Source organism: Lutjanus erythropterus, chromosome 22 (genome assembly GCF_056507025.1).
Source record: "Lutjanus erythropterus isolate fLutEry1 chromosome 22, fLutEry1.hap2, whole genome shotgun sequence".
Lineage (NCBI taxonomy): Eukaryota > Metazoa > Chordata > Actinopteri > Lutjaniformes > Lutjanidae > Lutjanus > Lutjanus erythropterus.
Window position 1 is genome coordinate 5,421,525 of NC_139338.1, and position 15,605 is coordinate 5,437,129.

At 41.0% G+C, this 15,605-nt stretch overlaps 1 protein-coding gene across 2 annotated transcripts in view; it reads right to left on the minus strand.

Annotated features, from left to right (window-relative positions):
• The window catches only part of chst11 (carbohydrate (chondroitin 4) sulfotransferase 11), a 120,077-nt gene extending 104,999 nt beyond the window's left edge, over positions 1–15,078 (minus strand). The window contains exon 1 of one of the 2 annotated variants that reach the window (XM_084711209.1): positions 14,589–15,078. In XM_084711209.1, the coding sequence (XP_084567335.1) occupies positions 14,589–14,691 (103 nt within the window). In that variant the 5' untranslated portion in view covers positions 14,692–15,078. Of the gene's footprint in view, positions 1–14,573 lie in introns of both variants that reach the window. The other variant, XM_084711208.1, reaches the window with a different exon arrangement.
• Between the last annotated feature and the right edge of the window lie 527 nt (positions 15,079–15,605).

The window sequence follows — 15,605 nt, forward strand, 5'->3', positions numbered from 1 at the left end:
GTGTGTGTGTGTGTTAATCCCTTCAGGCAGGGAAACCTCGCTGATGACACACAGATGAAGTTATCAGGATGCAAAGCTGGAGGCAGAGAGGTCTGCAGGGGCCTCACACACACACACACACACACATACACACACACATCTACACACACTCAGGTTCAGTGTGAAGGGCAGACAGTGTGTGTCTGTTGTTTCCTCTCAGAATAACTTTGTTGTTCACAACTAATGTCTCACTGTTTCTGTTAATGACCTAATGCTCATAAAAACTGCACTCTTAGAAATAAAGATGCTCACTAGAACCATAAAGGGTTCTTCAGTTTGTCTGCTTAGGAGAACCCTTTTTGATTCCCTACAGAGCCTTTCATAAAGTTTCCACTTAAAACCCTTTCACAGAGTTCTACCTAGAACCCAACATAAAGGCTTATACCTAGAACCATCTGTGAAAGGTTTTACCCAGAAACCCCTGTAAGAGGTTCTGCAGAGAACCTTTCTATGATGTGATGGATCCACCCAGAACCTTCTCGGGGGATTCTATTCATAACATTTCCACCTTTTAAGGGTGCTAACAAGGACACACTCGGGGTTCTACAGAGAACGTTTTCATATTTCAAGGGTGTTATCTAAACCAAACTCAGTGAGTTCTACCAAGAACCTTTCTATATTCCAAGACTTTTATTTAGAACTCACTCTGGGAGATCTACCAAAACTCCTTTTATAATATGGTACAAAGAACCCTTGACAATCGAGACCTCACACGGGGAGTTCTACTGAGAATCTTTTTATGTTTGAAGGGTTTTTATCTAAAACACACTACAGGGTTCTTCTGAGTTTTACTTAGAACACACTCACGGAACTCTGCTGAGAATTGAGTTTTTTCTAGAGAAACCAATGGATGTTCTACTGGGAACCCCTGTGAGTTTTTCAAGGATCTCAAAATTCCTTGAAGAACTCTTTCCTCTAAAAATCGTTCTTTGGATGAGAAGGGCTCTTGATGGAACCTTTAGTGTTACAAAAAAAACCCTTGACAAGCCCTTTCTTAAAAAAAGGGTCTTTCAGAAGCAAAAGGTTCTAGGTAGAACCTGAGCCACTCAGGAAGAACCATTTTGGAACCCTTATTTCTAAGAGTGTGTGTGTGTTAGTGTAGGTTATGTGTTCTGCTTTTATACTTAGAAGGATAAACGTGTACTCAGAAGGCCAGAAAAATATGAAAATCTCGCCAGTAGTGGCGAGCTTCTTTCACACACCTCTTTAAGTCCCAATCAAGGTCCCGAAACAGTGCACGTGTGTCTGTGTGTGTGTCTTTGTGTGTCTTTCTTTGTGGCAGCCCTTTCATCGCCTCTCTAATGAAGTCCAGACGCTCATGCAGATGGTCATCAGCTCAGTGTAGTAAATGAGGAGTCCTCAGCGGTGGCCTCCGGCTGCTGCCCGACCCAAAGTCCAGACGGCGGAGCGGCACAGTTGGTCTGCTCTGAATTACTCAGAGAAAGATTCAGGAAGGCTTTCATAGAAGGGATGCCAGATTCTGCCCCGTTCGACTGGTTTTAGTTGGGGTTTTTTGTAGCAGTCTGTGCAAAGGAGTTCAGATTATAAAGAGCAGTGAGTGTTATCTTGTAGTTAAAAGGGTTGACTGTGTACATGTTGACTACAAGACGAGCCAGGACACACACTCAATGCTTCTGATAATAAATTCCTTGAATCCTTTATGTCTCAGATCTCCAACCTAATGATGAGCATCAGATCAGCTCAAGCTGTCATGTTCACATCAAACATTCGTAGAAGTGGAAGCCGAATAAATCAGACTCTGGATGTTTGAGGTGGTTCAAGATTCAGAGATGACTTCCAAAAACATCAATTTGAGAAATAATACACTGTCTTTCAGAAAGGTTTAACACCACCTCTCATGTCTGTGTGTTAAGTATGGAGCTGCAACCTGGAGGGGGTTAGCTTAGCTAGCTGGAAGCAGGGGGAAGCAGCTAACCTGACTCTGTGCAAAGTTCAGAATATAGGCTGACATTTCTACAGGAATCCAGTGGGATGAGGGATTCCTATGGAGTTCCCACAGAGTCAATTTCACTATTAATGACGGGACTGGGAACAGGAAAAAAAAAAGGAGCGGGAAACAAAATAAGTATTTTTTTGATATATAAAAACCTGTGTAATGTCATGTGTGAACTATGGATTGACGGGAACGGGATGGGACAGGAATCACTCTTCCAGGATTGACTAAGGTCACATGACTTGGACTCGGTTCATACCTAAAATACATGTTTGACAACTTTAGACTTGACTTGAAAAACATCAAAAAAGACTTGTAACTCAACTTGGACTTGTACTTGATATGTTCTCTCAAGCCCAAAGAGTAAAAAGTGTTATTTATAAAAAATCAATTCACTTCCCTTCACCTCCCAAATCAACTAACATTAACATGATACATTCTCAGCAAGTTTACACTTAATTCCCAGATCCACTTTGTTAGAACCAATCTGATCGCATCCAATCAGGTTGTAGGAGAGAACCACAAAGAATTAATGTGATATTACAGAGCTCCAGCTGCAAAAAAAATATACCAAAGATATCTTTGTTCGTGTATAAAAACTGCAAAGTGATCAACAATTGCAGTATGCAAAAGCTACGGTTAAAAAAATTACAGATTGAGAGGCAGCAACTCCCAACTTCGTAGAACAGTATGTCAAAGCTAATATTAACAGAGTTAGCAAGCTAATTCTTAGCTAGTGTTAGTGTAACAGCCAAGGAACTTTGTAAATCAAAGACGCAGGAAACTCACTGTTACATTATGACTTATCTAGGACTCAAAACTCAAAGTTCAAGATTTGACTTGACTTGTTCAAGACTTACTTGTGACTCAGAAACCAAAGGCTTGGTCCTACCTCTGCTACCAGCTCATAAGTGAGAATTTCATATTAGGGACCCAGGCACAAATCACTGATCAAAACAACAATGATTTTAGGATCTAAAGTCATCGTTCATTAGATCAGCATGAGCACTGCGTACTGTACCTGGGCATGGTTTGTTGATCCACACCAGGTATGAAAGCTAATAGTACCAAAGGAAGGAAGTGAACTGCTACTGGGAGCTTGCAATTGTCAGGATTTTCTACACCACAACACCAGCATAAAGTAGTGTATAGATGATGTTGTAAGTGTACTTGGGTACTGAACATTACTGATGTGAAAGCTGACTGGTGCTGGAGTGGGGAAATGAAGCAATCGTACCTAATGTGAAAACACCAAAAGTGACATGTTGTATCTCTTTTGTTCAAACTGCACACAAACAGAAATGTAAAAACTGTCAAGTTGGAGCTTGGGAGGTGTTGGTAGTGGGTGTATTTTTTGGAACCAGTTTTTATTCTAAACTTAATGAATTTCCTCCTGGCTCTGGCCTTAATACACACACGTTTGAATCTCACTTTTGGAAATAAAGCAAATAAGCCTAAGTGTATTTACTATCTATTCAAACTATCCAATTGGACAGTTTCCAGCTTTGAAGGATCCCACTCATACTATTAAAAGTACTAGTAAGAGACGAATATCCAAAAGCAACGCTGCCAATTTTCCCTCAGGGCGTCTCATTTCTATAAACTGAACACTTGCCATTAGAATAATTTGAAAGATGCAAAAGACTGTTTTAAATGATTCTTTTCATGATTAGACTTTTTTTTTTTTTTTTTTTTTAAACTGATGTATTCCAAGCCTAATGCAATTCAACAAAGATTTTGATGTTGAATAAAGATGTAAAACCTTGACTTGTTCCAGTCTGTGATTTAATGGTTTACTGTATGTGTGGCAGCTAATCTGGGATGCTATGGTGGGACACAACGGGGGATTGCCCCCTTCCCCCGCCAATGTTTGGGACGTTTGATCCGGGATTTAGCAGCAGAGCAGGGCAGGAAAACAGCAGCAGGACTAAGATCACACAAACAGGACGTCCGGGATACACTCTCACAACACACACATGTACTCGGGGGGCAGAGGAGGGCGCTGGGTCAGGAGGACAATGACTGGGCCTGGGAGACGGGGGAGTGCAAACACACACCTACGAGTACAACACACAAACGCAGGGTACGGCAATTCATCTCTTCAGGTCATGTCCTCTTTCAGCGGCCCCTCTTGGCGTGTGATAACATCAGAACGCTAACAAAGAGGACGATCCTTTGATACACAGCAAACCTGAGGAGCAGCAGCAGCAGATTTTTTGATTAAAGAGACAAAAATCTCTGATAGGGAAGCAAGAAAACAAACTGAGCGGAGGTCGTTCATGATTACTGTGATATTGAGATTGGGAGATTTATAACAGCGGTGTCAGTAGGTGGAGTAAACTTTCATTGAACTTTCATTTTAGAGTTCAACTCTGTAATTTTAACTGACTGCAAACTGTCTTCACAGCTGACCTTCGAGCTAAGAGCTGCTTTTAACTGTGACACAATCATCTAACTTAGGAAGTCAGTGAATATGAATCATAACTGAACTGAATGAAGCAATTCAGTTCAGAAAATAAGAGATGTTCCAGAGCCATTTTTTCCCTCCAATGTTTGTATATTGGCTGTTACTGAGTGCAAATCAGGTACCGGTGTGTTAAAAAACATATACATAGCTTTTTTTTTAACCTTGTATGGATACTGGATCGGTGCATGGACTTGCATACTCCAACACCTGATCCAGCATTTTAGGAAGTAGGCACTAAGTGCTTGGGGACAGCTGATGCTTGGATCACTTTCTGACTGCTACTCATTGTCTTTAGTGTCAAATTATCTTGTGATGATGGTGATGATGTTCAGCCATCACTATAAATAGAAAACTGCATAGACACTGAGGACAGAAGTTAAGAAAATGAGTTGAGTGAGAATATAACAAGAGTTAGTGAAGAATCTTTTTTTAACATGTGAAACCTCATCTCTCTTGGTACGTAGGGTTTCCAGTGGTGTTGAAACTACTTAAATGATGAGTTGATTGACAGAAAACATTCTGTGGCTGGAGCTTCACTGATGTGAGGGATTAGCCACTTAATTTAATTTCATAGTAAATTGAAAATTTCCCGCATTTTGACCTTGGTCTCTAAGAACCAACCCGGTCTCTCCAATTTGCATACAAATAACATCACTTTACACTTTCAAATTGCATACAGATTATTTGCCAATCCTTCCCATTTACTTGGGTGGAGTCACATGACCATCATCATCATAGTGACCTATGTCATCCTGGCGCCCTCTCTCATCATGGTACCTTTTGTCGTGGTTTATGTCATGAAAGAATTGTAGTTTGGTTAGGTTTAGGCACCAAATCTACTTTGTTAGATTTGGGAAAAGCTCATGGTTTGGGTTAAAATAAGTATGTAGTTTCGTAACTTAAGTTCTGTACATTACATTACCTACGATATGTAACTATGTGACATAAGTAACCTCGTGTAGTGGTTGTAGTTTGGTTAAGTTTAGGCATAAAAACTACCCGGTTATGTTTAGGAAAGATCAAGGTTTGATTTAAAATAAGTATGTTAGTTATGTAACTTAAGTTTCGTATGAAGTTAACATACAATATATACGAGACATAACTGTGTGACACTACTATGCGACATTTCTCTATGATATTTGCACATAACATGACACACTGTCAGTGCAGACAAAATGGGATGAAATGAAGCGCGAAAAGCAAAAAAGACATTCTGATAAAACAAAACAACTTAAGATGTTGCTGTGTTGTTCATATATGATTTTGGGGGAGGGGTTGTTCTTTTTATTTTTTATAGACTAATTGCAGCCTCAGTCCCACTACACACTACAACCTGGGTAACCACAATCATAACCCTAGATAATTTCACTGGTCACACACATCTCCTATTAATGTAAGTGTACAACGTAATTAATGTTGTGTTTTGCGGGGAAATAACCATCTCCAAGGCAAAGGGCAATATTGGAGACTGTAAAAAGCAGGTTTGAGCACACGAGCCCATTTCTCCCATTACGAGGCCCCATGTTTGAGGTCAATGACCCCAGCGACTCAGCAGTCTCTCTCTGCTCCACGGTATCATTTACAGCTGACACTACAGCCACAGACCAAAGAAGGTGAGGAATTTCAAGTTTCCTGTAGAAATTCCAGCAAGGAATATTTCATTCTTTCGCAAAACTTCCCAAATTCCTTGCTTCAAACCAGCGTAGCTTTGTTCCTTGTCCGTCGTTATGGAAATCGCTCCCTCACACACATGCAGTTAAAAAAAATCATGTTGGGATTTAAAATGAGGTCACTCAGGTCTGTCTCTGGGCACAGCTGACCGCTCCGGAGGCACAGGGGCTTTGTGGGAGACGTGAAATGTGAGCGTGCGACTTTGAGGCCTGGTTGCACAAGCAGGTTACCACTCAGAGGCTAAAAAAAAAGCACAGTACAGTGAGCTGCCATCTCAGCACACACACACGCACACACACACACACAGACTCCAAAATATCCCAGAGGCACTTTACAAAGAAACCAAACAAGCAGCCCACAGAGCAAACTGCCTTATTAGCCACGCTGATCTCGACAGCTCAGGCACAATGCCTTTAAAGGAGCAGCCGGGACTCGGACCGATGAGGCAGACTGGATCTGTCACAGGCGCCGAGCAACCTTAGGCTCCGAATGAATTCAGAGAGACAGGACAGAGGTGGAAGGGCACAGGTCCTCGCTCACAGCTGTCAGCGAGCAGAGGCTAAACTAAACGAGCCGGCCCCTTTTGGCTGAAATATAACAACAGGCGTGACAACCTCCATTTGGCTCGAATGACCTACAGTATGTTTCACCGCCAGGCTGTTTGTGTTTGTGTGTCTGCAGCAGCATGCATTGTGCTGAGAATCTATTGTACAGTGGGATTTGCTTTCAACAACTCTAGATGTTTGCTTTGGAAAAAGCTTTTGCTGCCTGAAATCCATGACTCAATATTTCAGGCGTGGAGACAGGACTGCTGTCAGTAAGCATCTTAAATAACTTGAGTGATATTCTAATGCGAGCTTTTCTGTGACGCCAGCAGACATTTTGTCAGATTGGGGACTCCACAAACTTTTTGGGATTTTGGCCAATTAGTAACCAACACGTGATGAGAGGTTTAGCCCTAAATCACCAGTTTCTGTTGGGTAACTCTATGCTGGCGCTTAAGTCTTCAGCATAGTAAAGTATCAGTTCGCCCATATCGCTTACCTCTAGTAACATCAGTCTAAGCAGATCTGGTTTTATTTGTCCAGCTTTTTAAAACCCAACCCTCCACTCCAATACCAACAGTGTTGGGCAAGTTTTTCCTTGAAACTTAAAATCCACATCTTTACATTTTTGATGTTATTAAACTTTTACAGCGAGCAGCGCAGTTCAGCGCCAGCTTTTTAACAGCAAGCCTTCACACTGCACTTCTTAAGAAACTGTCTTCTCAAGTAAATTTGAAGATGTGACTAACAATTATTTTTCTTATCAGCAATTTATTTCTCAATTAAGTGTTTGGTCTATCAAATGTTAGAGATTTGTTTGAAATGATCATCACAAGTTTCAGTCCAAGGTGATTTTAAATGTTAAAAAATCAAAAACACTAACCTCCAGTAGAGATGTTCCACTACCGATTACGATATGTGAACTGAGCCAATACTGAACCAGTACCAATCCGATACCAGTGTATGGATGTGACATCACTGCTTTCACTGCTGGGAAGTTGCAGTGTCCCATTTCGGGGCTAACAAATTAGGGGATATCTAATTGGTGCATAGACTCATGCACTTGGGGATACCCAATCCCGTATTTTAGGCAGTATTGGTTGTATTTCCAATTTTGGTATCAGTATTGGAACAACCATAAGTTTTAGGCTTAGGCTTAGGGTCATGTCTTCACCAAAGTAGGATTAGTAATTTAGCTTCTTGGCCATGGACAGCTAGCTTAACCTGCCTGAGGTTCTGTTTCATAAACCCTGGGACTTTGAACAAAACCCTGGTGATTCCTTAAAGTAGGTTTTGCAGCAGCTAATGTTGGCATGTGAGCTGAGAAGACAAATTTTACACACTTCAGAGCCACTGGGAGGCATCTTGTTGTCAGCAGAAGTTTTATTTATCCTCTCACATGAGAGGGTAACCTCGTCCCGCCACCGCCAGATCCTGTGCCAAGCTAACGTTAAGCTAAAATACCGGCTCTCTCGGTTGAATACAGCGATCAAACTTATGGCAACACTCAGTCTAACTCTAGATAAGACAGCAAACAAGCTGACCCCCAAGATGTCAAAGTAAGGAGTCTCTTTTGGATCAGTAATTGTAGTGTCGTGACTGAATTCCAGACTAACTGCTGCTAAAAAAAAAAAAAAGTAGCCTAATTATAATGCTGTAGCATGTTGCTAAGTCAAGCATTACTTTCCAAATCTGAATATAAAGGGGATAAATACAATTTAGTTTATGGTGCACACAGCCCTGACATTTTGTGGTACTGCTTAGGGCAGTTTCATGGGTAGAAAGTTGGCTTATTCTGTGGATTATTTAATGTTACAGGGAGATTGTTTCTGGAACAAGATGCTGCTTAGATTGTGATTTGTTAACAGTTGAGCTGTATATAAGAAATTCCACTGCCCTGTAGTATATTTGGGTGGCAACAGAAATCTCAAACCCTCAGCAGACAGACTGAAAAGTATCCTCTTGGCTGGATACCACTAGGAGTAAGTGGCACTATTTAGCAAAAAGTTGGCATATTCCTTTTAGCAAACAGGTACAAATAGCCTAACTGGACACTGAGCACGAGAATTGGCTTATATAATGTTGTCACCGCTGCCATGCTTTCCGTCAGCTTTGACTAAGACTGGCAGAGCACTCCAAACTAAATCTAATTTGGCATGCTCTCAAACTGCTGCAGAATACAGCGCTGCAGGCCACTGCCAGGGTACTCCAGGTCCGTTCGTTCTGCGCTGTCCACACCAGATGGAGGAGCTTGTGAGTCGCAGTGGGAAGATGAGAAGTAAAAATTAAGTCCTTGAATTCAAAAATGAATTTTCACACTCTCAGTCAAGCCAAATGTGGCGTTTCTTTCTGGTTATGAAGCTGAATTTTAGTGGAATGAACATGTAAAATTAATCTGGAATACACTGCAAGCCTTTAAGCCTTGCTCAGTGTGTGTGTGTGTTAGTTAAGAACACAGTGTGATACCACTGTTCCCCCTCCCTCTTATGTCTCTTTTACAAGAGGTCACGACCCCGCGGGTCCTGGAAGAGAGGTGAGAGTTTACACTGGGAGGCCAGACAGGATTCCCAGGCCCGCTAAACATGCCTGAAGCAGGGAGACGCTTGCCTGGAACTTTATCTGATGGACAACAATGGCGCTGTCATGTGTGTGTCTGTGTGTGGTGTGTGAGAAAGAAAGAGGGGAGAATAGGGAGAGTGAAAATGGGGAAAAAAAATCAAGATAAGGGATTACAAAAGAGGGATGAAGTCATTTCAGATAAGAATGTAAACAGATTGAGATGGAGATAAGAAGAGGGGTTGTAGAGGAAGTCAGCACTAACACACACACACACTCAGTATCCGTTGCACCTGTGTAATCATGCATAAACACACACTGCAGCATTAAAACTTATATCCCTGCTCCTGCACCCTGCTTTATACATCTCCTCTCTAAATCACAGCATCCTGGATGCAGCACCCTATCATCACCACAACAAAATAGAACATCCACTTCGTGTGTGTGTGTGTGTGTGTGTGTGTGTGTGTGTGTGTGTGTGTGTGTGTCGGGCAGAAGCTGATGCAATGCCTGCAGAGATTGGCACAAGTGTGGGCGCAGGATCCAGGGGTCCTTGACAGGGGTTTAATGGAGTCTTGGTTCAATTTTTACAATCAATTCCCTGCCTGGGAGCTCTTTTAATGATGTACGGTAGAGGAGAGGTCTCACTCTGTTCAATGTTCCTGTTACAGGATACAGTTATGTCAGTCTTAACTACATTATTATCCAACTACAGGCCCCTCTCAGGCGGGGGTTTCTATGGATCCATCTCGAAAGGGTCAGTTCACCCAAGCAAAAAAAAAAAAAATCTCACTTTTTGTAATATCTAGCCAAGTAGAAAGTTTTCTGTATCCATCCCAATCCAGCGGAGGTCAGTTTGAGGTTACAGCACTTACAATTCAACATCTCTTTCCGGGAATAGTGTCTCCTTTACCCTGGATAATTCATAGCATCAAGTTCAACAGTAGCCATGGGACCTATTCCTTTGGTAGAGGGAGGCTCCACAGAAAACTGGGAGAGTTTAAATGTAACGTTCTGAATGCCAGTGAGCACCACAAATTAAAGGCAATTCACCTTGCAGTCAGAAATCTAACAGTCAAATACTTTATCTTGAAGCAGCAGCAGATAAAACCTGCACTAAATTTGTAATTAGGGTGAACTGACTCTTTGACCCTAATGTTCTGTTTGGGGTTCTGATTAACTAGCCCCAAATATAAGTAACTTCTATGTTTAAGAAAATGTGTTGTACATTTCTTTGTCTGTGAAAGAAACTAAAGAAAGCCCATATAACACGTCCGTACCTTATTTGTAGGGACAGGAATCACCAGAGGCTCCACAGTACAATACTACCATTATATGTAAGTCACAATCTGGTATTATCACAATATTTAAGTCACATTACAATATTATCATGATACTTAAGTAGCAATATGATATTATCACAACACCTAAGTCACAATATAATATTGTAAAGATACAATATTATCGCAATTCTTAAGTAACACTGTGATACTTAATTGACAATGCAATATTGTCACAATACTTAAGTGATGAAATGATATCGCAACACATAGGTTTCGATACAATATTGTTATGGAACAATATTATCGCAACACTTAAGTCACAATACAATATTATGATGATACTTTAGTCATTATACAACATTGTCATGATACAATATTATCACAATATTTAAGAATTGATACAGTATTGTTATGATACACTATTATGACAATACTTATGTCACAATATAATATTGTCACAATACAATATTATCACAGTACTTAAGTCACTATACAGTATTGTCATGATAGGATATTATTCCAATTCTTAAATAACGCTGCAATACTGTCATGATACTTAACTGACAATGTGATACATGATACTTACATACTAAGTACATACCACAATACAATATTATTGTGATTTTAAACATTTTGTGACATGCTGAGTCGATAACATAAACTACAAAATGTTGCCGTTTATTAGCTTTTTTCAACTTCGAATCACGGCCCTAAAGTAAAACTTTGGCAACAACTGTTTAATCTAAAAGGATAATGTTTTCAGTCTGTTTATCTCCCAGTCATTTCTATTGCAGCAAAATGGGATTGTCAAGCAGACGGACTGACCAACCAATCCCTCTGAACAAACAAAAACAAACAAACACATCCTAACAAAAACAACTCAGCACCATCTGATGGACTGGAAAATGACTTTCTCGTATCAGAAAGTTTAATTTGCATTTGCTACAATGATATTTGGTGTAATTATAAAGCTCTATGCTTATTTCTGGATTTGTTACATTCATTAAATTTGCAAGCCCCGTTTGTGTCAAAAGAGAAAAGTAACCACTTCAATGCTTTTCTACATGTTGGGTTTTATTAAGACTTGAAGAAAAGAAAAACTGTAATTAAAGGGGAAAGGGTGGATGTATCATCACAGCAGCGAGGTGTGGAAATAAAGCCAATGTCAACAATACAGAAAAAGTGAACACGGTCCAATTATTGATCTGTTTAGCAGCTGCTGACATGCAAAAGGTTTGGTTCCCTCTGATCAAATCCTTTCCAAACATTGATTCAGTAATTTAATTATAATCTTAAACAGATTATATGACAGTACAGCTATACCACGGCCATTTAACTGACTATAGGCTCCCTGAAGTGGTGTATCATGGTGATTTTCTTTGTGGGGATTAGATATCAGCTGTCCACCGCCGCTGCCAGCAGCAACACCGGTGACTCACACAGAGCCGGTGGATCTGGATGGAAAATGCCTCCTGATCAGAGATGTGACAGCTTCGGTTTCATGCTGGTGTGGATGATGCTCCTGTGTGTTTCTGCTCTCTGGCGTATCTCATGTTTCATCTCTCTCCATAAGGAATCCCGCTATAAGGTTTCACTTTCCTCTGCATTTACATCATCACCTATAGACTGATGCAGGCCGGTCGTGGGGGGACGGCCGCCCACCTTTGAGTCTGTTTCTGCTAGAGGTTTCTGAGGAAGTTTTTCTTTTGCCACGGTCGCCTGGTGCTTGCACTGGATGGCAACTATGGAACAGTGAAGTCCCTCCTTTTCCTGTGTGCCCTGTGAGACTTTGCTTTGGAAAAGATATAAACGGCACTCAATAATGTTTTGTTCCTATTTGAATTGGGTCAGGAATTACACATCTGATGTTTGTCAGTGTAAAAGATAATTTTACAAGATGAGAACATCAGTGAACTACATCTCTTGTCAATATATGTCATCAACACCCAGTCCACTTTTCAGCTGGGAAGCGAAAGAACAAGTAAGACATGGTACAAAAACACACGTGTGTGTTAGCTTTGGAGGAAGAGAGTCATGATGTCATCTGTGCAATCTTTGGGTGTGTCGTCTTTCTAACTGCATATTTTGTCAGTCTGATACTTAAACAGTTTTACCACAAACAGTGACTTTCTTGACCTGTAAAATTCTCTTTCAAATTGACAAACATCATATGTGTAACTTGTGGCACAATTCAAACAAGATCAAAAATTAATGATGTGTCTTTGCCATTGACTAAGTTAGGTCCCATGGTGGTCCACCAGAGGGGAAGAGGCCTCACTTCTCTATTGGGTCTCTGTAAATGATATTATGAAGAGGGTCAGAGACATAACAAAATTACAACTTTTTGTATTTCCCTTCACACAGAGACGAAAGAAACACACACGTGGGACGAATGTAATGGTTGAATTAATCAACCACAAAACAGAAAGTACTGATTACTTCTGGCATATGACGCTCATTAGCGCCTCCAGGAGTCCTCAGAGCAAATGGCCATGTTACTCTCAAATCAATTTATCATGTGAAATGTTGCAATTGTGTGAAATTTATAGTATGCGTGCATAATCACCTCTTATGGACTGTCTTAAATAAAACAGCCTGACATGCTCTATCATGCACATCTGGACTGGTGAGACCTCTGTTTGCAGCAAAGATGAGCTAGCATAATAAACTAAATGTTCACTGACACTTTGCCTACAGATAGGTGTAGCAAGTTATTAATTATTAACTAAAACATTTCTATTTTGCTACAAAAATCAGTTTTTGTACTAAAACTCTGGCAAAATTTACCAAATCAGGCTGATTTTCATGAGTGGACTCTATAAGGAGGTTTACTTTGTGTGGACTTGTGTGGAAAATGTCTATGTTGCAACCGTCCCTGCTATTCTTTCATCCCTGATCTCCCCTACAGTCTAGATGTGCTCTACATGAAAAATGCTGTAGTTAACTTCTGTTATGATTTGATAACAAAGCAATGTAGGTTCTCCATCACTGGACCTTTTACTTTACCAGTAGACACTGTAGCAGTGATCCTATCATTTTAGGATGCTGCAACCTGAAGCATCCCCACTGAGCCTTCCAGACACACTGTCTCCAGCAGCTGCATTATGGGATTATCATTTCTGCTCAGGAATGATCCACTTTCTGTTCATGGAAAGCAAACACCCAGAAAGATTTTGTTTTTTTTTTCCTTTTTGCACCGTACAGTAAACCTGCTGTACTGTACGCGTCAGTGCGCTCTTGCTTTGCGCGTCTGAACGCAGGGTTCTTTTGATTTTGGCGCACAGAGACGTTGCTATACAGTACAACGCACGGTTACCACATCATCCAGGGGCGTTGATTAATTGAAGCAACATATACAATCTCCTAAATTATCATAATGTGATGCAAATTCTCCCCCGCTGCGCTGGCATGGGGCAGACTTTCTTTATTGTGCGGTAAATTATTTAACGGGTCTCCGGGGCGCACAGATTAGACAGGACATCGGGAATAAATGCTCCCTAAAGGCGGTTTATTTTTAGATAAGGACTCCAAATTGATTTTCCCATTATAGCATGGTCCTCGGTTTGGATCCAAATGGTAACAGCCTTTTTGTAGATCAAACTGGGAGCCCACTTTGCCACCGATTCCCATCGCCAAGCCACGTTTTCCTGAGACAAAAAGCCTCCCCTGCCACCTCCGTGCCACTTGTCAGCGGAGGGGAAGTGAGCGAGCAGCGCCTGGTTGCTGCTTCATATCCAATCACACCCAAAACGCACGAACCCGCACTTCCACCGGCAAGAAGGAGACCGCTCAACAAAAGCGGGACAAAAGCGCAACAAGAAAACCAATCCAGAGTGTAATCGTGCCACATGAATGATTGATTGAAGACAGTGTACTCCTGCTGGATGATTTACGCGTTCACACCGCACAAGTATCAATTATTTATCCGCTGCGTTACTGTACAGCCTCAACAAATCGATGTGTCAACATGCCAGGAGGCTGCCAGACTACATCCATACATCAACACACACACAGCTGCACACACACACGTCCAAGAGAGCAGAGGAGGGGGATCCTACCTGGTTGGAACATACTTTGGAAATAAAAGATGACCAGAATAAAGGATCCCAAACAGGTGGCAAATACCATCCGGCATATCCTGCTCATCCTCATCAGTTCGCTCAGAGTCTGTTTCATGACGGGACGGAGAGGCTGTGGAGGGGCTGCTGATCGCTTTGTGAGGGGGGGATGAAGGGCCGCTCTGTTGGAAAGCTCCGGGGCTCCGGTGGTACTGATGAGGATTGTCTGCCGGTCAATGAGCTGAACGCATCCAACACGGAGCGTACCACTGCCGGGCTGCTGGAGGGGGGAGAGTCGGAGAGAGGAGGGCAGGGAGGGACGGCGTGGTGATGGCACCCCCGCTCGGCGGAATGAGCGCGTCCAGATGTGCGAGTCTATTCAGGAGCATCACATTAAGAACCTGCTGTTTAACCTTTTTTCATTAACTACAGGAATATGCTACAATAATGTTTGTGGAGGATACACACCCATTACGCACAAAATGTTCCTGTCATATTCCTGAAGCAGCTGCCACATTTTCAGTTGGTGCAAACATAGGTGGACTCAGGTAGAAAAAAAGTAGTGTACTATAGTATTATTACAAGTTATTACAAGTATACTTGTACTTTTTTGCATAATGCAAGGTATATTTCAAGTAAACTTTTTAAAAAGTGTACTTTCAAAATTAATTCTGCAATTAAGTAGCATTTCAGTGTAAGTGTTCTTATATGTAAGTAGATTGTTAATTGTACTTTTTAAAAGTATACTACATTGCAAAACCCTAAAGTGGTAGTTTAGGTTTTCGAAAGTATGATTATTATCTAGTACTTTGTGATATTACTGTGCTTCATTAAAGTGTACTTTCATAATATTTAAGTATTTAGGTATGCTTACAAAAATTGCAGATATTTAGTTCACCTTTGAAAAGTATAATTATTTTCAAGTCATTTGTAATACACTGTTAATTTTATATCATATTAATGGTTTATTGCAGTCCACTCTAACTTAACTTTATTATAAGTGTGCTTTAGTATGATTACAAAAAGTCTACA